Source organism: Panthera onca, chromosome D2 (genome assembly GCF_046562875.1).
Source record: "Panthera onca isolate mPanOnc1 chromosome D2, mPanOnc1 haplotype 2, whole genome shotgun sequence".
In the NCBI taxonomy this organism is placed as follows: Eukaryota; Metazoa; Chordata; class Mammalia; order Carnivora; family Felidae; genus Panthera; species Panthera onca.
In genome coordinates, this window is record NC_138349.1 from 53341525 (window position 1) to 53364758 (window position 23234).

Consider the following 23234-nt stretch of genomic DNA (forward strand, 5'->3'; position numbering starts at 1 on the left):
TTTCAACCTTGTCTTGGTTTTCTGACTGACATCTTTCTTTCCCTGCCCAAACTGGATGAGGTTTGGTTTCTCTTTGATTTTTTTTTTTTCCTCAAGAAAAGGATTCTTGTGTAAGATCATATGCTTCAGACATCAACTCCCCCTCTCTCGAGATGGTTATGCCAAGACTGGGGCTCTGTTGTATGGCATGCGTGCCAGGTTAACTTAGGGACAGAGGCCTGGTCCTGGCTGATAGGCACAGGTGCCAAAAAGACGGGTCAGGAATCTGTCGGTGCCAGTACCGTTTGGAGGTGGGAGAGTGGGAGGGTGTTGTCTTGGAGATGGAGGGACCAAGCTGGGGGCTGTGCTATAGGTGTGGGCACAGGGGATGTGAGCTTGTGGAGAGTTGGGCCAGGGTGCCCACTAGGCTGGTGCCCATGGGGTTAGGGAGTGAAGGCCATGGCTTCCCTGCAGCCTCTCAGTTTACGCTGTATATTTTATAAAGGTGCAGCAGCTGGGGCTGGGTTTCACTCGTCACTGTCTGTCTGTCTAGGGCTCCGCAGGTGTTGGATTTCTGTGTCTGGGAATGTGGTGGGCCCACTGGAGTCATCCATGAGGGTCCGAAGGGGCTTGCTCTGTTTGCTGAGTCTCTCTGCCTTTTCCTTTCTTGTTTGTGATTTCTGTGCTGTAAGTCGAAAGGAAAGAAAAGGGTATCAAGCTGCTTCTCCTTGGCATCCATGGTGAAGTGTTCAGGAGGCATGGGGAGAGATCACCTGGTCGTATGGGGGATCTGATCTGGATGGGAATCCTTCTTTTGCTCTGTTGTTTCTTGTCATTGCGGCTTCAGAGGCCCATGTTCATAGCTGTGTTACAAGGTAGGGCGTGCGTGTGCCTGTGCATTGAGCACCGTCTTTGTCTGCTGGCCTGTCTGCATAAAGTCACTGGAAGTCACATAACGTCACTCCCTTTGCTTGGAACAGTGATAGGTGTGGAGTTGGGGCTCTGAAGGGAGCCTGTGGTTCCAAGCTTAGCTCTCCACTAGGCTGAAGGAGGCATTTAAAATAGGCTTGGATGCAGGAGCTAGTGGGCCAGGTGATGGCAATGATAAGTCGTTATTTTAAGATTTAAGAGCACCCCCCAAGGAGCCTGAGCCCTTATGTCTTTTTTTATTTTTAAATCTTCATATTCCCTTCTTATCTTTATTCATATGCATATAGATTTTCACCTCGTGGAGCCTAACATTTTATATCCTGCTCTCTTGCTTACATCCAAAGCGTTTCCCCATATTGCTATAGTTGAAGGGCAAATGGTCCTTTCTTCTTCTGTAGTTTAGGATTTATCCTTGGAACAGTTAGCATTATAAGAAATCTCTGTATTTGGACCATTTATCTGGATTCCAGTTGCTTTTACTACAGTGGATACTTGGCCTTACTAAGAGATGCTACCAGAAACAGTATTTTGAAATCTGTTATAGCACTTGCTATGTCTATTTATTTAGTCTGTATACCCCCTACCCCCGTGAAGAAATTTCTATTGAGGCTAAATGTAAGCAAGCTTTCCTCTTCCTGAGGACCTGTGAAGTGAGGGTAGGAACCATATCTATGTCTTCACTTCTGTGCAGGCAGGGCCCAACAAAGTGCCTGACACATACCTAGCCTATACATGTTGAATGAATGGATTCAAAGGACCACATAACCGGTCATGGTTGCTTCTTGGCTTTGGCTGTCAGGAAACTCGGAGCCAAGTTGTAGGAACCCTCGTACCTTGTGGCTGGCTTGGGTTCCCCCTTTGTGAATCCATGGAGCCAGGCTGTAAGCCTGACATGACTGTTGGAGAGGACACATGAAGTTATAGACCGTGCTTGGGGCATGTATGGTAGGTGGGCGATGTAGGAAGATAGTGTAGCTTATGATTCTTTCTTCCCTTCAGAAATGACCTTATAGGGCAATGTTGGGACTTCCTCTCAGCCACAATTTTCAATTTTAGTATGTGTAAGGATCACCTGAGTACTGGTTAAAAAATACAGATTCCTAGTCTCCATCCACAGAAGGTCTGGGGTTGGGTCCCAGAATCTAAATTTTACACAGGTGCCCTAGTGAATTTCATGCAGGTGGTCCCTCAGCCATGCTTTAAGAAATGCCATCTAAAATCAGTAACAGCATCAACAATCACTCTTGCCACATTCTCCGAGATTACCAGACAAACCTTGGCCCAGCCTTTTCTAGGTGGCATCTCTGCCCGTATGTGGCCATCTGTGCACATGGGCTTTTCTGTGATTAGGGGCCTCCTTCTGAGCCCCCAGATTGAGGTGTCAGTCTGTGTCCAAGCCTGTGGCAAGCTGAGTGGCTGAGATTGTGGCATGTTGGCCACCAGAAGGGCAAAGGCTGTCCCTTTCTGGGTCCAGCTGGCTCTGGGGACTGAAATAGGATCCCCCTGGGTGGTGCCAGCTGTAAGTCCCCACCCCCTTAGTGTTGGCCTGAGTAGCCCCCATGACATTTGTGTCCCCTGTGGTATCTCCAAATGAGACTTTCCTGTTAAGGATCTGGGTGAAGTGAGGGGAGGCAGAGAGAGGAGGGTGAAGCAGCAGTGCGGGAGGGGTAGAAGGAAGAGAGATCTATGCAGCACTGGAATGCCAGGACTCTGCGACTTGAGGAAGCATTTAAGGAGGTTGTATGCAGAACTGTGTTTTCCTCCTGAGGATAATAGGCCAGTCAGTTTCTGTTGACAGAGAGATGGGCATCCTGTATATAAGTGACTGAGCTCCACTGACTCGTCCCCCTAAGTGGATGAGAAAACTGCCTGGAGGTCCCTTCTCTGTGCCAAGGCTTATGCTGGGCCGGTTTTGTCATACAGTCACGCTGTGAGCTGTGTGGCTTAGTTCATACAACACTGGCCTGTCACCCTGCCATCCTGTCCACCTTCCCAGAGTGACTTCGGGTGCTGGCCTCATGGGGTGGGGATGGAGGTTGGAAGGTGGCCCCATCCTTGATCTCTTCCTGCTGCTTGCGCTGGTCTCTTGTCAGAAGCTGTGTTCCAAGCTTTGAGGCTATGCTGAAACCCTAGAGGTGAGTGGCTGACCCCATTCTCTGGTGAGGCTACAGGCAGGGAAGGGGAGGCGTGGGTATGACGGGCTCCCGTCCCCATCTCTGTGCTCGCTCTCTGGACAGCCTTGGCAGGCCAACAAGGGCCTGATCCCATGGGTGCCAAAAGGGTGATGACAGGAAGAGATGGGCACTTTGCACCTCTTGAGTGCCTCTTAGCAGAGGCCTTTGTCATCTTCCCAGGGCCGAAAAGATCTGCCCCAGGGCCAGTGGGGAAACCAAGGCACAGAAGGTTGGTTTGTTTCTTTTGAGCTGTAGGTATGCCGTGATTTTGCTAGTGCTCAGACCCCAGCATCCTCAAGCAGTGTGGTCTTCACTTGGCTCCTCCCTTTAAATCAGATTCTGGGCATTTTGTTCCTGTGATGAATGTTGATATATCATCCCCACACCTCCATCTAGGCCCAGAGCTCTAAGCCCAGTGGAGCAAATCCCTCCGTTCTGCTGGCTGAGGCCTCGGTCTCATCTGTACCCCCCCTCTCTGGGTACAGACCCTTTGTGGTGGGGACATTTCCAGCCACTCCCCACCAACACCGTCTCTGCTTCCTGGGTCCTATCAGCAGCAGCAACAGCTTCCCATCTGCTCCCCTCTTTTCTCCTCTCTCTCTTCCCCCCCCCCCCCCCCCCCCCCCCCCCCCGCTTGCTGCTGCCCTGGGAGGAGCTATTTTTAGGGGCTGCTTCCTGGGATGTTTTACTTGGGGCTGGTTACCATGAAGGAAATGTCACCAAAACAGTGGGCAAAGGCTGCAGGCACCCAGAGCCGTGCCGGGGGCATGGAGAACTCAGCGGCTGACCCTGTTCTGGCCCTGAGAGCATCCAGAGTGTCCAGAGGCAGAGCCCTGCCTTCTTTGACCTTGCTAGTGACCCCATGGGGATTTTCTCCACCCAAGCTGGTTTGGGAGACCTTTGCTATGGAACAACTTCTTGGTTCCTCTCTCCTTTCCCTCCTTAAAGCTTCTCTTATCTTACGACACAACGGGCAAAGTAGGGCTTGGCTTTTTGTGTCACCTGGTTAAACCTGCTTGAGTTAGGACTGAAGAGAAAGGGAGAATACCAGATTAAGGGACAGAACCTTGGAGGTTCACATGAGCACATTTCAGGGCCTATCCCACTGTACTCATAGCCCTCAGCTGGTCCCGGGTGTGTGAGTGTGAAGGAATTGGAAGCCATGACCCCTGCTCTTACATGGTGGATGGACTTTGCTCTTAATTGGAGACTCTTTGCACCTTTAGAGTGAGATTCAAACAGGAAGGGATGTGGCATCACAGTGTCAGGATGAGGTCAATGGGATTGTGACTTGGGATTCCCACTGGTCAGTGCCCAAGGCCAGGGACTGTTAATAAGCAGCTGGAAATGCGGATGACACCAGATCCCTCTGGTGCCCTTGTTTCTTCTCCTCCAGGTGATGCCCCAGAGGCCAGACGGAGGTCTCTGCTGCTTAGTAAGGAAGAGGAGGGCACTCAGGAGGGCAGCAAGAGGAGACATTCCACTTGAAGCATCTGAAATTGGGCTTTAGGAAACTGTAGGAATCTTCTCATCGTTCATGTTGGGATCATAGGCACAGACCCTTGAAATACCCTTTGAAAAGTCAAGGATGTCATTGGGATTGGAACTTGGAGAGTGTTCTCATAGCCAGAGTAGGGCTCTGTGTCCTTTCCATGATAGAGGGTTGTGTATTTAGGTGGCAATAGGATCTTATGTGAAACTAGTGCCGGCGGGGTGCCTGGTTGGCTCAGTCGGTTAAACTTCCCACTTTGGCTCAGGTCATGATCTCACACGGTTCGTGAGTTCGAGCCCCACATCAGGCCCTGTGCTGACAGCTCAGAGCCTGGAGTCTACTTTGGATTCTGTGTCTCCCTCTCTCTCTGCCCCTCCCCAGCTCACACTCTGTCTTTGCCTCTCTCAAAAATAAATAAACGTTAAAAAAAATCTTTTTTTAAATTAGTGCTGGCACTTGTGGTTATAGAGAAAAGTCGCTAAATCAGTCATATCCCTACAGGGCCATGGAGGATCAATGGCCAGCCTTCCCTGGCCCCTGATCCCGTGATGGAAGGAAAGTGCATTTGGAGTAGGCTTCTCTTTTGGGTTTAGGGGAGAGGTGGTTCTAGAACTCTGCCTCCCCTTTGCCGTATGCTGTCTCCTCACTGCTTCCTCTTTTCTGTCTCGCTTGGCACTGACCCTCTGGTCACTCCTTGCTGCTCTTCCTGTGATGGGTACTTGGCCGGGACCAGGTCTGGACATACTTGGGCAAAAGGCAGGAGAGGCAGAGCCTCCAGGGATGCCTGTTTCTCGGGCCTGGCTCTGTCTGGAGGGGCTGTTGGGGAAGGCCCAAGCAGATCCCTGATAACAGCCACTTCTGCTTTCTGCTCCTGTTGCTACCTCTGCTATTGAGGGGGAGAACTTTGCAGAGAGATGTGGTTGGAGCTGGGCTGAAGGTCGGCAGGGGTGGGTCTCTCCATGGCAGCAGCACACAGGCAGGCAGGAAGTGGCCCTGTGCAAAAGCGGGAAGTGGCTGTTGTCAAACAGGAAGGGGGGGCTGGGCCACGTGAGGGGGCGGGGAATAGCCCGCTTGAAAGGTGGGTGGGAAGAGGGTCAGCCTTGGAAGGCCTAGGAACAGTGAGCTCCATGGTCAGTGGGAGGAGGGGTGTATCAAGGGAGAAGGCCACCTTTGTGACAAGAGCACCAGCTGGTGTGTTGTCACCTTAGGATGCCCAGCCAGGCCCTTGACCTACCACTGTGGACCAAGTCAGTTCAGTGGCCTCACCTCCTTTGGGGTTGTGATACTGTGCGTTAGCCAGGACAGCCCTTGCAATTGGGAAAGATGCTCTACAAACCATATTTGTTCCTGAAATACCACAGCCTCTGCTAGGGTGGAGCCCTCTGCTTTTTCCCCAGACGTAGACCAGTCCTGGAGGGGACTACAGGCCAGGAGGTGTGTGGAGGAAAGAGACAGGAGACAATAGCAGAGAGGCCGGGGTACCGGCTGGCTGTGTATGGTGTGAGGAGGCAGAGAGAGAATGGTTGGCAAAAACCACATGGTTCATTGAGCAGAGCTTCTGCATGGCAGGACGCCACAGCCAACAAAGGTGAGGCTGAGGAAGAGGAGGGATCCTGCAGGCAGTGGCACTTCCTTAGGCTTTCCTCTCTCTGAGAAGCCCCTGTTGCTAACCTTTCACCTGCAGGCTGTAGACACAGGCGGGCCCCACCAAAACAGGAGGGAATACCTCGATGCCCAGGGGGGCTGCAACAGAGCTGAGTCAGAGGGCTCCGCTGGTGTGTTGTGGACTCTCTGGGTGCCCGAGCTGAGAGAGAATGGGTCCAACTCTCTCAGTGTCTCTGGTGATAGCCACGGCTGAGGTTCTCCATGTGCCAGGCACCGTGCCGAGCATTTACCTGATTACCTCATTTAATCTGCAGATATCACTGCCTCTGTTTTCTTTCTTTCTTTGTTTTAAGTTTATTCATCTACTGTTTTGAGAGGGAGAGTGTGAGCTGGGAAGGGGCAGAGAGAGAGGGAGAGAAAGAATCCCAAGCAGGCTCCACACTGGCAGTGTGTGGATGCAGAGCTGGAATTCACAAACCGCGAGATCATGACCTGAGCCGACATCTAGACTCCGACACTTAACTGTCTGAGCCACCCAGGCGCCCCTGACTGCCTCTGTTTTAGAAGTGAGGACACTCTTTCCCAAGGTATCTATCTGGCTCCTTTTATCACCTCCATTAGGTCCTAATCAAATGTCATTTCCTTGCTGAGGCTTTCTGTGATCATCCTATTTAGATATGTACTATTCCCCTTCCCTGCTTTATTTTTCTACATTGCACTTGCCAAGACATTTAATGTGCCATCTAGTTCTTATTGTCTGTCCCTCCCCCAACCCAGCCCCACTAGAATATCACCTCTATCAAGGCAGGGATTTTTGTCCTGTTTTGTTCACTGCTGTATCTACAGCATTTAGAACAGTGCATGTCACATAGAAGGCCTCAGTAAATATTTTTTTGAATGCATGAATGAGGCTCAGATGAGTTTAATAGCTTACCTGATATAGCAGGGCTTGGACTCAACCCGGGGCTGTCTGGCTCCAGAACTGTTGTGTTCATGGATGGACTGCATGGCTAAGGATCAGAGCAAAGACGAAGGAGCAGCCTGGGGTTCAGAGAAGACATGGGGACTCAGCTTCTTGGAGACAGGGCTGAATTAAGTGGCTAACAAGGACCCTCTGGACGCTGGGAAGCTCCTTCAAGGAGCTGGAAGGATGAATCTGTGTCTCTCCTCCTTCTGAGTCACTGGTAAAGCCAGAGCACCCTTATTTTTAGTGCTGTTGCTCTTGTGGGACTGGAACCATTAGCCAGTAAGAGACTTATGGGAGGAGATAAACATTAATCTTACAGGCCTTCCCCTTAGCAGTCATCTCCGCATTGCAAGATGCTGTTCCTCTGCACCTGCCTGGGCAGCCATGCCCAAGGGTTGTGGGTTGGAGGGTGGTGAGGTAAGTGGTCAGAGAGAGGGAAGCTTTGGGGCTGGCTAGCTGGGTACTCCCATCCCAATTTCAGGGGCTGAGAGGAAGGTGGGGTAGCCCTGACATCCTTCCAGCCATATCTGGAAAAAGCAAGCCCCCTGCCAACTGGGCTGGGCTAGCACTACTTTCTCAACTAACTCTAGGGTCTGAAAGTCCCTGGGACTGATGGGTCCCAGGTAATGTGGGAGTGTGGGGTTACCTGTGGTTTTCTGGCTGCATCCCGGTTAGAGGTAATGCCAAACCTGAGGATAGGAAGGAGGGCCTGACCCAGATCTTTGGGCAGCTGGGATGGATTAGCCTGGGCAGCAGGAACTAATCTCTGCCTGTCCCCACCTCCTTTTTCCACAAAGCAGAGCTGTTGCTAGAGGGAACGTTTAGGACAAAACTAGGGGTGATTGGTGAAACAACAATTAGGAATTCCTTTTAGTCTATAATCCCTGCATTATCACAGACTACATTATCTTGGCAGGCCTGGGTCTGAATCCTAGTTCCTCCCTTTCCAGATGTGTGATCTCGGGCAAGTTATTTAACTTCTCTGGGCTTCAGTGTCATTTTCTGTGAAATGGTGACCGTCATAGCACCTACCTGGTAGGATGGTTGTGGGAGTCATGGCAAGCTCTACAGAGGCTCTTTGCTATTAAGGTAGAGGTAGGGTGGGGAGAAGCCCTTACCAAGGGAGGCAGGAATTGTTTGGCAGATGGAGATGTGAAGTCACCTGCCTGGGCCTGGAGAAGTCGAGGTGAACTGAGCTATGCCCCCACAAAGCCTGGAGTTTTTACGGGTTGCTCTTACTTTTCTTTATCCTGTCATCATAGCATCATGCTGGAGAAAGGGCTCTAGGCTCAGACCACCTGCATCCACTGCCTGCGACCTTGAGCAGGTTCCCTCAACTTTTTAAGCCTCAGTTTCCTCATTTCTTCACTTGTAATGTAATAGAGTTAATCAGATCCTTTACTTCATAGGGGTTTGGTGGGGATGACATAAGATAATCTATGCCTCTGCCTGGCAAATAGTAAATCCTTAGTAAATAATGGTTGTTACTACTATTGATGCTATTGATAAACCCTTATGAAGCCTCTGTTATGGAAGGAACTCTAGGAAGCATCACTCAAAAAGATCCCACCCTTTAAAGAGCTTGTGACCAAAAGATGGTGGACATAATGTATGATGTGAACATTATAAGAAGTGCAGTGGAAGGTGGGGGGATGGTCAGGGGGAGGAGAAGTCCCATCTACTGAGAGGAACAGGGGAGACTTTGTGTAGGAGGGGACTGTCTGGCAGAATTCCAGCAGGTGGGGTGGAGAGGGCTTCTAGGCCACCTTGCTTTGCATAGTAACATCCTCTCTTTCTACTTCTTGGAGCTCTGCCTTCCTATGGAAGGAATTGACCAATGTTGCTTGCTTGCATCTGAGATCTCCTAGACCCTGGTCATTTCACCAAAGCAGAGTAACCCCAGTGCCTGAGTGTGAAGAGGTGAGAGCTCATAGCAGTGTATGGCCAAGCAGATCCTGGGGAGAAGCAGGATTACCGTAATATGGGCCTCATAATAGTGCCAGCCTCATGGAGTTGTTACGAGAATCAATTAAAAGCTGTTTCTGCCTGGTGTAGAAGTAAACTCTCAAGAAATGTTAGCTATGATTATTTTATCAAATCATTATCATCTTCATCATCATCTTGGTTGTCAGCAGCATTATGTTTCAGGGATGCTATGAAGATTCAATTAGAGAATATACGTAAAACTCCTAGCACAGTGCCTGGTCATATAGTAGGTGTTCAATAAAACTTAGCTATTATTAGTATTTCTATCAAGAAAGAAATTCTGGACACCCTGGCCCAGTGAAATCCCTGCTATAGTGAAAAGGGTACCAGAGTTTTAGTTGAAGACCTGGATTCAAATCCCAACTCCACCTCTCACTAACTTAAGGTGCTTTCCTAGAGCATTAATTCATTTGGAAAAAGTGGTCATAATACCTATCCCTGGGATTGCTGTGACTTGCTGCATTAATTCAGCAAATTGTAAAAAGTGCATAGTTGGAAGAGTGTGAATAGCAAGGTGGCCACAAAGAGAATGGATGGTTGATGGTTTTTGTTTCCTCTCTTCTGCTTTTAGATCACCAAAAACTAGAACGTGAGGCCCGGATATGCCGACTTTTGAAACATCCAAACATTGGTAAGTGCTTAGGGTATTTACCGGGCATGTTGTAGAAGGCAGGGAGAACAGAGGTGCACTGCTTTTGTGTATGAAACCACTTCTGCCCCTGGGCCTTTGCCTGGTGTAATTTTTTTGTCCAAGTGGGATAGCAACTGTGTCTTGCTAAGAATTCTGGGGCGTTCTAGTTTAGAGACCTGAGGGTCTCCATCCCTGCAGTGTTATTTCAGGGCTAGGATGTGAGGATTGGAACAGGTTTTGGACTCCCTTTCTTCCCTTTCTCCTTCCGTCTTTGGGCTGAGGTCCAGGATCCTCAGCGTGTGAGGCACTGGGCTAGTAGCCTGCCAGCATCCCTCACCAGGGGCCTTCCACAGCCATCATAAAAGGGTCCGGATTTTGTTCCTGGACTTGAAAGAGTTTTGTTCCTGTTAACGGTGTCATGCACACTCTGGGGGTTTCCATGGTGCTCCCGTTTGTATTCCCCAGAGCCAGGAAAGCAAGCTGCCCACCCGCCTGGCTTCTCTGGAGAAGGGATGGCAGGGGCCACTCTCATGGGGAAGGAGAAAAAATTAAGAGGATTTCTCCCTGCTCCCACCCCAACTTGGGGGACAAGAGCACATTGTTGGTTGTTCTAAAGCCTGAGGAGGTTTGCCTGCCACAACCCACCCCGGCTCAGTTTTATATTGTTCAGCTGAAATAGCCTTTGCCAAAAGCATTGGCCCTGATTTGGTGCTTCTTGCAGAGGGGACAGAAATTGGGCTGGCTGCAGCATCTGAGCAGAAACCCCAGTCTTGACTTGAGGCAGAGCAGGGAGCATCTCCTAGGTTTTCCCTGAAAGCCCTGAGTCATCACAAAGAACAACACGTGTTCCCTGCTCCTCAGGCATGGCCTAAATATCGGGGCTCCCACAGTGCCCCGGAGGCCTCCCCCTCTGCTCTGTTGGCGGCCGGGGCTGTGAGGTGACATGCCGAAGCTGGATGCTTCCTCCGGAGCTACCCAGCCTCTGGTTTCCCAGACCTCAGGCTGGAATGCTTAACGTGAGCCCTTACATGGGAGAGCCGAGGTCGTACTCCGGCCCAAGGGGGAGAGGAGCAGCTCTGAGGTAACCAGAACTCCAACCATGCAGGGCTTTACAGATCGCAATCGGCAGCTTGGATTACACCTGAAGCAGATTGGCAGAGCCGGTGCTCGACTCTGCTGGTGCAGTGTGCTCCATCGAGCCAACACCTCTCAGCTGATGGGTCCTGGGCTTGGAACTACTGGAGCTCCCTGGGTGAGCTCTCATGTTAGACCCTCACCTGAAAACAGCACAGTTGGGACCAATGTATCACCTTGGGTAGGAGAGAAGAGACAATGAGAGGAATAACTAGAACAGCAGTCGCAAATTCAGGCGTGTTTTGTTTGGCCAGCTCAGTGGTCTAAAAATATTTCATTATTTGCCAATATTTAAAAACGAGATTTTACATTTTGAAGAAAAAAAAAATTCTGTTTCCCAGTCTTTCGAATCAGACATTGTGGCTCTCCTGAGCCTCCATCTGCTCGGGCTGGGCAGCGGCTGTCTCTTGAGCCTGCTGGTCACCGTCGTTTGCCACTCTCTGGTACCTCATGTTTTCACTGATTGCCATAGGCTTTTGAGCTTGTGACCTCTAACCTAGAAGTTCCAGAACAGGAAGAAAAAGTGTGTTGGTAGCTAAAGCCATCCACAAACACAGAAGCATTTTGATGTTCCAGTCCCAGGTCTCAGGGTCTGAGGACAGCCACTTCCTTTCCTTATGCTACTTGTGACCAACTCATAGAGTAATGATGAACTGTTCTCATGTAGGGAGGAGAATATAGGGTGGGATAAAGGAGGCAGGAGGCGGAACCACCTCCTGGTTGACCTGGTTGACCCTAGAAGGGTTGAGGTAAGATGAAGACAATTGAGAAATGACCAAGGACAAAAATGGGATTCTAGCTGAAAACAGTCATACCCTTCTTTTTATGCATTTCTAGAAATGAAATATATACTTTTGACCTTTTAGACCTTACTTTGGTTTGGTAGCTCTTTCCTTTTTATCTACCTGCCCCCAGCTCTACCTGGAGACCGTCTGCCTCAGCCATCTGCTCTGTTAGGGGGCCAGCGAGACCCAACCCAGGAAAGGCATCCTCACTTCATCAGCATCTGATTGCCTAGAATTGTGCTTCGTGTCATTAATGTTCCCAGATCCTGAGGGATGTTGGTCTGAGGCCTTATTCTGGGGTCAAGAGCAGGGAGAGGGAAGGGTGAGTCAGGATGGTGTCCTGGCAGAGCTGGCTGGCCAGGCTCTCTGGCTTCCGGTGGGAACCAGGGCTGCTAGAGATGTGGTGGAACTGTGGATCCAGGAGGCGGGGGTTGCCATGGATCCTGATCTGGCTTGTGGCGGGAGAGGAGGCAGTTTTGTGCCCTAATTCACTATTCTTCTCCTCTCTTCGCTGCCCCCTCCTTCAGAGCTTTGGCCCTTTTGGCTCCAGCCTCTTTAACTCCATCCCGCAGGGATACAAGTGGACCAGCCCGAGAGTGGTGCAGAGTTGAGGATGCTGAGAACAGAGAGCACATGATCACCCTCTGGTTGCTGTCAGACTCGGAGACCCTTGAATTCAGAAGGATATTTGGTGCAAGGAGCCAGGCATCCCCAGTTTTCCTCCCTAATAGATATTCTATCCCAGAGGTTAAAAGCCTGCTGGAAGAATGAACCCTACTGTAAACTGTGGAGTCTGGGAGACGATGATGTGTCAGTATAGGCTCATCGATGATAACAAATGTGCCGTGCTGGTGGGAGATATTGACAGTAGGGGAGGCCATGAGTGTGTAGGGCAGTTGGTATGTGGATGCTCTCTGTACTTCCTACCCAGTTGTGCTGTGAACCCTAAACTGCTCAAAACAATAAAGTTTATTGATGAAAAAAAAAGCCTGTTGGTTATGAGGCATTAACTGCAGAACCTAAAACATCTTTGGAAGAGTGGCCAGAGGTGTGGAGTTGAGAGGAGGAGCCGGCAGCAGTACTGTCTAGTCTGAGTGGAATGTGTGCTACCTGTGATCTGCTTGCTCCCTGCTCTAAATTCCTCTAATGAATAGACTCTGTCTTCCTTCGTGCTGAGCTGCCCTGGGAGGTTCAATCACAGTCTAGGATTATGGTTTAAAGCAGCACTACTCAAACTTTCATGTGCTCATGAATCATCGAGGGATCGTGTTAAATTCAGATTCTGATTCAGGAGGTCTGGGGTGGACCTGAGCTTCCTCGTGTGTGTAGTCTCCAGGGTATGCCCACACTGCTGGTCTGTGAACCATATATGGAGAAGCAAAGTGTGTGGCTTTGGTATCATGTCTTCCAGGTTTGAATCTGGGATGTGTTGGTCTGTAGCTGTGACCTGCAGCGAATTATTTAGCCTGCCTGCACCTCCATTTTGTTATCTGTGCCTCTTCGTGGAGTTGTGAGAGGGCTCCGTGAGCAAAGGAGGCCTAGGAAATAAATGGAAGTGATGAAAATGGGGATTCTAGCCCCCAGGAGTGATCTTCCCTAAATCCTCAGCCCCAGTTCAGTTTGCAGATTATTTAAGCCAGGCTGCCATTTACCTTGGACCCAGGGCCATTTAGCTAACAGGAAGTGTGGCAAAAACAGGTGCAAAGAAAAAGAAGAAAACATTGCATCATGACCAAGCAGCTCCTAAATCTCTGCTCCAAGGGGGTTCTTGCCCACCTGCTCCTAGATGGGGAGGGCAGCCAGAGTCTCCCATCAGTCCCCCGGGAAGCAGGACCTCCTTCCCACTCTGCTGTTGCTGCAGACACTTTTAACAGTGACGCTTTATCCAAGCCAAGATTTGCTAGTTAAAATATGGCATGTTTTGGGGTGGTTTTTAAGGAATTGGAAATAGCCACAGCACTTGGGTTATGGCTTTGTGAGTGCTTGGAGGTACGAAACATCAAGTAAAGGTATTTAGGTGTTTGGGCTGTTTTTTCTTTCCGCAGTTTTTAAAAAGCAGTAATTAGGTTTATATCACTGAAATGCAGTAAATGCTTTATAGTCCTTTTCCAGGTCTTCCCGTCTGTGGACTTAGTCTAGCCCTCCTTGGCCTTCGACCATCTAATTACTGTGGAACGGGCTGGGTGATTATTTTATTCTGTAGCGTCCTTTACTTCTACTTCATAGCCCTTAACACAGTAGTGCTTAGTTACATATTTGTGTAAGTGCTGGTTTAACACCCGTCTTCCCCACTGGCCTGGAAGCTCTGCAGCAGCATGGCTGGGTTTCTCTTCCTCACAGCCATATCCATGGCCTGTTCAGCCATGCCCGTTTCAGGGGAGCAGGTCGGAATGGCTGGAGTTAGTGGGGACAGGTTGGAGCTCCTTAGCCTAAGAGGACAGAAAAAGTGACTCTCTTGCAGGCAATTCTACAATGTCAAGAATCTTGATGTCAGTTTGTTTTGGCTTCCAGTCTCAGTTCTGCCACTTAGTATGAGCTTGGATGAGTTCCTTTCGGAACCTCAGTCTTCTCGCCTGTCAAATGGGGGTAGTAAAAGTACCTTTCTTAGAGTTCAATAACATAACATATGTGAAGCACTTGCACAATGTCTAACACATAGAAACAGCCCAAGTAAATATTAGCTGTTATAACTTGGATCGTTATTATCAAGATTCTGCTAGGGAGGCACTTAGAGTTGTGCAGTCAAGTTTTTCCCTCGTTCTCAGTTCTCCTAATTTTCTTTGCAAGAGAAAAAAAAGTATCTCGTTCAGGTATGGGGACTTGTGCACCTGTCCCTTCTTGTCTCAGTGGTACCTTGCTCTGGGGCACACATCAAAGCCATTCTCTGGGCTGGATTAATTTTCCATTACTGCTCTTCTCTTCTGATTCCCCTCCCCTGCTTCCTCCCACCTGGGCTCTGTGTGTGGCCTTCCTGGAGAAGAGCAAGCGCCAGTGCCTCCATATCTCAGCATGGGCATGGGTGCCTGTACTTTCTGCCCCATTCTCAGCCCTGCTGTGCTAGTCTAAGAGGCAGGCACAGGGGCCAGGGGCTGGGAGAGGCAGGGCCGGGTGGCAGGATTCCCCTGGGAGTGGTTGTTAACATCGTACCTGCTGTACTATTAGCTTACTGTCCTGCTACTGTCAGTCACCTCCCTAATGAAGCTGGTCTTTAGCTTCTGGGACAGCTGATTTCCAGGGGATTATTTGTATTACACAATTTAATGCTTTTTAATAGTGAATTTTTAATTAAATGGAAAGTCCTTTTGGAAGCAAGGGAGCAGCAGCTGCAGCAGGACTTTGTGTGCAGTCCCAACTTAGACCAGAGAAGCACAAGTGAGGAGGGGGCTGGCTGGGCTTTGGGGGAGCTCACTTGAGCACGCCTGGGTTGAATAGCGTGGGAGGGAAGAACGGGTCTGGCTGTAGCTCCTTCCTTCTGTCATCTGGGGGCCTAGAGAAGTATGAGCTTGTTTGCCCAAGTACAGGAGGGAGCAGTTGGAGGAGGAGGGATCCTGGTAGTACCACCTGCCTTTGATCCCATTGGTAAATCACAGAGATACTGAGTTTGGGGTAGAACTTTGGGTAACCGGATCAGATCAAATAAAGTAGGCGATATGACAGTTGTTGGGCCCTGGATCTGGCTCTGGCAGGTCTGTGTCCTCATTTGTCAACTGAGAAGAACCACAGAGCTGTAGTAACGGCTAAGTGCCTATATTTTATGTTCTGGCTGATCTTGCTGTGGTGGGAGAGGATGTAGGGAAGCCCCTTGGCCCTGAGGAAACAGTCTGATACTGGAAGTGGAATCTGTCATTTGGGGTGGTTGGCAACATGGAGCCACCAAGGAAGAGACACAATGACTTCTGTGTATCCAAGATCTTCACTGGCTGGTTTGGTGTCAGGCCATTCCTAACGTGCTCTGCGAGTTGCTCCTGAAACCCCCGAGGATTGGCAAGGGTCAGACAGAGGTTCCCCATCAGGAGAGATCAGGTGAGGGAAGGGACGGGAGCATCTGGGACATTCAGCCAAAGCATCTCCTTGTGTTTGCATTAGAATGGTGCTCAGGGGTTGGCATTTAGGCCACAGGTGGCTTTGTGGGCAGAAGCTTGAAAAGGAGACCTCAGAAGACATTAGATTGGTTTTTTGCCCAGGAGCTCTGGAGGCGGGAAGTGGGAAGGGATTCTGCTTGCCAGCCTTTTCCTGCAGCGGGTGAGTTGCCCTAGTCTGCTCATTGCAGTGGCCTCCTGGACCCGTCTATGCTGCTGTCATAAGTGCGTTCGCGAGTAGTCTCTCTCACAGTCTCCATTGCTCTATTGCCTGGCTGTGTGGGCTACACTGCATCTCTTATGGGAAGCAGTGGTGTAGACCAGTCTTTGGACTCAGAAAGAGCTGGATTTACATCTTGACCTATTATATCTTTGGCCTTTGGTAAGATACAACATCTCTGAGCCTCCAGCGTCCTCATCTGTAGAATGGGAGTGGTTGTCCAGAAGAATAAACTCCTCGGAGGCAGCTGCTATGTCCCTAAATCCCACCATCCAGCACAGAATCTGACACATAGTAGGCACTCAATGAATGCTTGTAGAAATACGTAATGTATGCAAAGAGCCTAACCCAAGGCCTGGCATGTAATAAGCACTTTAATAAACAATTATTATTGTCATTGCCTGAGTTTGCATGTTGCCTCCCATGCTTACCATCCATTAGCCTCCTCCACGTGCCTTCCTGCTGGGCTCTACCTTTCCAGCTTTTCCCCTTGCCTTTAATTCCCCTTTTCCCATCTACTCCCGTAAAAGAGCTCTCGGGCTCGTCCATCTTGTCATTCTTTGTTCCTCTGCGGTCAGCATCCCCAGGTGGTCCTTGCTCTTGCTCTATGTTACACTGTCACGCATCATATCCCAGGACCACCTCCTCTGGGACTAGCACCTCTGGGAAGGTTCCTGCTTTTCTGTCTTATTTCTTAGCCACAAAGCTTCTATCTCTTGCCTATGTTTGAGGCAGTATGAGATGGCAGCCAGAGCACTGGACCTGAGGTCTGGTTGTTTCTCTGTTCTGTGGCTGTGTCACCTGGTCTTGGGGGGTGATGGGCATGTCGCCACTTCTTACTGCCACTCCTTCAGAAGACCGTCCAGTGAGGCTGACAGGCTGGGACAGGGGTGGGATTGCTGAAGAGGAGAGGAGTAGGTTTCCAAGGTTTCTCTCTGTTAATCTCTGTCCCCATCTCCTCTCTTGCAGTGCGCCTCCATGACAGTATTTCTGAAGAAGGGTTTCACTACCTCGTGTTTGACCTGTAAGTTCCACTTTCTGAGGGTGTGGGGGCCTTTCCCTCCAGCTGGCTCAAGATGAAGGCTTGGAAAAAGACCTAAACTGGGTCTTCAGCCTCTGCTGAGAGTCCCTCTCCTTTAGCCAAAAGAAAGGGTTTGAGTTTGAACTTCCTCTAGTAATGGGCAGGTTGCTCAGGGGACCTCATTGCTCACTCAGTATCTCCCCAGGGCTCTGAACCCCCGGATGGCATTACTCTTGCATTTCTGTTCAGCAGCACACCTTGTGCAAATGCTTTTTTCTTGTTTCTTGGTGTGTTGTCCTTAGTGGAGAAATAGAATACAGCTCTTCACATGACCTTAAAAATTCTCGGAAATTGAAGGTGGCTTTTATTAGTCATAAACTGGACTCCAATTGGTCTCTCCTCCACTTTGGTTGTGGTTTAATATCTTAAAAGTGGCTCTTTACCTCCTGGAAATGCCTCTCTGGTATTTTCAGGATTGGGTCTCTGTGTCCTTGGTCTCATTATTCTTCAACTTTAAGAATAGGTCTGTCCTTCTTGGGTAGCTGTGTATCTTAGTATTCATATTGGTCTCAAAGCTATGACTTTCTGAGTAGATTGATTATTTTCTCTTAGATCTCTGTATATTCTTCTTTGCCTGAGTGTTAACTAATCTGTAGGTTATAGAAACAAATGTGCTGGAGAAAAGGAGGGCCCACATTACCCCAAGGTGAAGCCCCATGTCATTGAAGGATCGAGCATGTTCTGGGCTCTCAGATGAAATGCATGTAGAGTTTGGATTTCTTTAAAAGCTGTTCCTTGGTGTGACCTGTTACCTGTTGGATGCTGGTATTGGCCAACTGACCTACCCCCTTTGACTCTCTCTGTCTGTTGGTTGCAGTGTTACCGGCGGGGAGCTGTTTGAAGACATCGTGGCCAGAGAGTACTATAGTGAAGCTGATGCCAGGTGAGATGGGCGCCCTAGAGTTCAGTGTGAGCCTTGGCCACGTTAGGGGGAGCAGGCATTTTGCCTATTTGAATAGTCTTTGGGGAAGATCAGAAGAGCTCTTATCTGGACAGAGATTCTGTAAGCTGGACCTGGGTTGCATTTGATAGGTGATGTTAGAAGTTAAAAGTTCAATACTCCCAGATCTGTGTTTTTGCGAAGCATTTGCAAGTCTCCTTTATCCTTTCACTCTGGAAATACCTTTTCTTTGCACTACTGTGTACTTGCAAGTCTGCCCAAGGGCCCTCCCTACCCTGCTTCTTTCCTTTGACGAATTTTACTGTGTGCAAGGCATCCTGGGAATGATCCAGAGATGGCGGAAACATGGCTTGTGTTCTGAAGGAGTGTAAACATCTGGGCTAATAATCCAACCAGGAACCTTCTTGGCAGAGATTCCATCCTGGATCACTTAGTCTCTTGACCACCATGACCAGCCCTGATGTGGGGCTCCTCAGGCTGGAGGACTGTTCCTTGGTCATATCCCTCAGCCTTCACCCGCCCCCCCACGGAAGCCCACAAAGCTCTTAGGTGCTTGTGTGACCTGTATTTCCTGCCTTGGCTCCTCCCCCAGCCCTGAGATTTCTCTGAGGGTGATGTCCATACAACCTGGTTTTGATCTTCCTGCCTACAGTTTATCTGGCATTTGTGGCAGCTCTGGCTGCCTCTGGAGAGTGGGGGAGTGCAGCTTCCTCACAAATTTCTCAACCCTGAGAGGCCAGCGTTTGCTGATCAATTTCAGATGCTTCGGCCTCGGGGAAAAATTCTCAAGTGGGGAGATGAATTCCAGTGCCAGCAGGGGAGGACCAGACTCTGGGGCAGGAGGAGGCGGTGATAGCTCTGGGAGCCTGACGGGGAGGAGGGAGAGCTGGCTAGGGGGAGGGGAGGGGTTGTGTGTGACTGTACCAGTGGGCTTGGCCTGGCTCTGCTGGGACACTTCGCACTTTTGCCATTTTTGGCCAGAAGGCTCTCCCTGCTAGCCTGGCTCTGTTCTAATTATACATTTCTGTGGAGACTCGCCTCTTCAGCTCAGTCTTGAAGTCTCTTTGGCCTACTCATGGGCTGTGTCCTGAAGGGAGGCCTGAGCCTCAGCCTCCAGGAGCCTGGTAAGACCCCTTGGCTCTTGTGGAAGCCCCAGAATCAGATTTTAGAGGAAGGAATAAGAAGTCCAGGACATCAGACCAGCACCCCCCGACACTCTGCAAGCCTGCTCTGCATACCTGGTGGTACCTCCCGGCTGGCTGGGGTCTCATTCTCTAGGCCAGTGATCCTCAACTTCAACACTACTGATGTTTGGGACCAGATAATTTTTTGTTGTGAGGGCCTCTCCTGTGCATTGTAGCATGTTAGAAGTATCCCTGGGCTCTACCCACTAGATGCCAGTAGCATCTCCCCCCGCTGAAAAGGGATTTACCCACACCTTAGAGGATGGCTTGTGAAAACCAGCAATGTCTCCAGACGTTACCAGATGTCCCCTGTGGGCAAAATCATCCCCCACTTTTCACCATTGCTCTAGATCACCAATGCTCTCTGTCAGGAGTTTGACTGCAAGTGTGGCAGGATATTTTGGAAGGTGGACAGCCTGATTCAAGAAATAGCAGTTACAGTGCCTGGCTGGCTCCAGTGATAAAGCATGAGACTCTTGAGGTCTCAGGGTCATGTATTCAAGCCCCACGTTGAGTACGCCATGTTGGGCGTGGACCTTATTTAAAAAAAAAAGAAAAGAAAGAAAAGAAATAGTAGGTGAAGGTGACTCTGGGTTAGTTTGTTTTTTTTCTGTGGAAAATCATCACCAGAAATGTTCCTCAGTTGCCCTGTTTGGAACCTTCTTAAGCACATCGTTTCTTTTTTTTTTTTTATTTTACTTTTTTCATTTACATCCAAATTTGTTAGCATATAGTGCAACAATGATTTCATAAGTAGATTCCTTAATGCCCCTTACCCATTTAGCCCATCCCCCCTCCCACAACCCCTCCAGTAACCCTCTATTTGTTCTCCATATTTAAGAGTCTCTTCTGTTTTGTCCCCCTCCCTGTTTTTATATTATTTTTGCTTCCCTTCCCTTATGTTCATCTGTTTTGTGTCTTAAAGTCCTCATATGAGTGAAGTCATATGATATTTGTCTTTCTCTGACTAATTTCACTTAGCATAATGCCCGCTAGTTCCATCCACGTGGTTGCAAATGGCAAGATTTCATTCTTTTTGATTGCTGAATAATACTCCATTGTATATGTATACCACATCTTCTTTATCCATTCATCCATCAATGGACATTTGAGCTCTTTTCATACTTTAGGTATTGTTGATAGTGCTGCTATAAACATTGGGGTGCAAGTGTCCCTTTGAAACAGCATACCTGTATCCCTTGGATAAATGCCCAGTAGTTAAGCACATCATTTCTTAAAGGTGTCTGCGTCCTGGGTTTTATCTTTATAGTCTGTGTGCTACCAAGCACAGTGCCTGTAGGTTGTCAATAAATGTTTAAATGAGTGAGTGTACCTCCAACAAAACAACTTAGGTATAGTTGTACTAGCTTTCCTAAGATGCCACCACAAGTCTCTTCTCCAAGAACAGAGTTTCTATAGGGGGAAAAAAGAAGGAAGGGATTGGATGGTCTCTCTTTCTCAGGAGTGTCCCCAATTTCCTGGAAATGGACTGGTTGTATTGGGCCTTTGCAGTCTAGGGAGGCCTGGTGGACTCTGTTCTGGTCTGTCGTCTGCCATTATCTAGTGGGAATCCCTGGACAAACCTGTTAATATGCCTGGACCTCAGTTTCTTCTGTAAAATAGGTTGAACTAGATGATGTCCAGAGTCCAAGGTTTTAGCTATTGTTCAGTGATTCCCTGTGAATCTGTAACCCAGACTTACATGCTTTAATCTGTAGTGTGTGGTCGTGGATGAGTAGTTTAACCCTGCACTGACATTTCTTTTCCTTGTGCTTTTACAGCCACTGTATACATCAGATCCTGGAGAGTGTTAACCACATCCACCAGCATGACATCGTCCACCGGGACCTGAAGGTACTACTACCCAGGCTCCCCCTTTGCCTTCTGCTTGTGAAGCATAGGCGCCACCTGGTGCCAGGGTGTGGTACTGCGAGGACCCAAACAAGGCTTCCTCAGGGCCAGAGGGTGGGTGCCTCATAAGGTTTTTTTCCCTTATACAGCCTGAAAACCTGCTGCTGGCGAGTAAATGCAAGGGTGCCGCCGTCAAGCTGGCTGATTTTGGCCTAGCCATTGAAGTACAGGGAGAGCAGCAGGCTTGGTTTGGTAAGAGTGACCCTGTCTTCCTGGAATGTGGCCCCCGCCCTTCCTCCTCTTCCTGATCTGCTTTCCTCTTTCAGAACTAGAAGCCAGACCCTTAATGGTCCTGGTCTCCTCAGAGACTGGAGAAGGGGGAGGGTACAGAGCGTCCCCCTGGCCCTACGTGACTCAGTACAGTGAGTCTAGCTGTTGTCAGCACAGCATTCTTGCTGCCTCTGGGGAGGAATGGGAGCTCCTGGTAGGCACACGGAGTTGCCCTCTGATTTTTATTCTGGGCACTACAAGAAACCCAGCCTGCCATCTCTTGCTGCCCACGTGCTGAGAGCTTATGTAGCAAAAGCAGCAGGAATGAGAAGGGACTTGGGGGAAATTGCTGATGTGGTTTTAATGAGAGAGAAAGTGGGTTCAGTGTGCCTCTGCCCTCTCTTCTGCTACAGGTTTTGCTGGCACCCCGGGTTACTTGTCCCCTGAGGTCTTGAGGAAAGATCCCTATGGAAAACCTGTGGATATCTGGGCCTGCGGTAAGCCCATTCCACACTCTCAGCTTTTTGATGTTAAGGGCCCTCAACTTCCAGTGATGGTGAGAAAGAGGCATCGCTATTCCTCGTGGGCCCCACAAGTGTCTGGTGTGTGTGAAATCACGGTGTTTGCTCTAGTGCCCCTGGGATGGCTGTTCTCATCACTCGCTCCTCCCCAAGTACTTCCTGGATTATACTGCATTCTTCCTGAAGAGGGATTTACCCACGCCTTAGAGGATGGCTTATGCCTAAAGAAATCCCTGATGTGGGCGGTGACACTGGGAGCGAAGGATAGCAGGAGGGGGCTAGTGGCACAGCATTATCGTCTGCCATCCACTTCCATCTCTGATATAACCTTGACTTTCTGCGTGGCTGAGCCCTGTGTGGCTTTTCTTGGTTCCTCAGTGAAGTAGGTGAGTGACCCCGATGACCTGTGTTCTGTCTCGTAGGGGTCATCCTGTATATCCTCCTGGTGGGATACCCTCCCTTCTGGGATGAGGATCAGCACAAGTTGTATCAGCAGATCAAGGCTGGGGCCTATGATGTAAGGACTGGTTTGTTCATGACCCTCGGGCTCTGTCCACAGGAAGGGACATGTTTAGTATGTCATGGGATATGGGGAGTGTCTGGGGACTTTGAGGACCCAAGGATGGGCATACAGGTCTCAATTCCTGCCACCCCCTATCCCAGGAACAACTTTTTTGCACAGCCTTTCTTGGTAGTTATAAAATTGAGGAGCGCATGGAAGCTCTTTGATCCGTTATTTGCAGAGAATGGCCTGAGAGATGTGATGTGGTACATAACATAGGGACAAGAAGTGTCCACTGCAGTGCAGCCTTGGGCACATTGTTGAGCCACTGTTTCTTTCTAGTAAGGAGATGGGGTTGAACCAGGAGATGGGATTGCTGGAATCCCCTTCCCACTCTGATCTGATATCCTGGCATTCTAACCATGATTCTATCTTCCTCTCCTAGTGTTTAAGTTTTGACACAGGTGCTGGGATGCCCCAGGGCTTCTCCATCTCTCTGCCAGGGAGGTTTAGATAGCACAGAATATCCCATTTATAGGCGTTGGAACGAACACAGAGCCTCCCTTTCAGAGTGTGGGGCTCACAGATTTCATATGTCTCCTTTCCCTCTTCCTGCTTAGTTCCCATCACCAGAGTGGGACACGGTGACTCCTGAAGCCAAGAACTTAATCAACCAGATGCTGACCATAAACCCTGCGAAGCGCATCACAGCTGACCAGGCTCTCAAGCATCCATGGGTCTGCGTAAGTGTCTTCGCCTGGGGTGGAGGATCTCAGAGATGTCAGCCCTCAATGTGCCCTTAGTACTCTCCTCACCCTCCTTTTTATGAACAAAGAATAATTCTGGGCCCTGAGCAAAGACCCAGCAGAGAGGGAGGGGGACTGGGTGGGGCCCAGGAGGGATTCAAGGAGGCAGTGGCCTAATTGGCTTCAACCTGTCTCT

The 23234-nt window shown here is 49.5% G+C and overlaps 1 protein-coding gene across 22 annotated transcripts in view; it reads left to right on the top strand.

Moving 5' to 3' along the window:
* Positions 1-23234, top strand: part of CAMK2G (calcium/calmodulin dependent protein kinase II gamma) — a 56227-nt gene that overhangs the window by 3373 nt on the left and 29620 nt on the right. For 18 of the 22 annotated variants that reach the window (XM_078434420.2, XM_060643112.3, XM_060643108.3 and 15 more), the window contains exons 3-10: positions 9705-9764; positions 16952-17006; positions 17881-17946; positions 20930-21002; positions 21149-21251; positions 21683-21766; positions 22213-22307; positions 22913-23035. In XM_078434420.2, the coding sequence (XP_078290546.1) occupies positions 9705-9764; positions 16952-17006; positions 17881-17946; positions 20930-21002; positions 21149-21251; positions 21683-21766; positions 22213-22307; positions 22913-23035 (659 nt within the window). Of the gene's footprint in view, positions 1-369; positions 3045-9704; positions 9765-16951; positions 17007-17880; positions 17947-20929; positions 21003-21148; positions 21252-21682; positions 21767-22212; positions 22308-22912; positions 23036-23234 lie in introns of those variants that run through there. The other 4 variants (XM_078434422.2, XM_078434423.2, XM_078434424.2 and 1 more) reach the window with 2 other exon arrangements.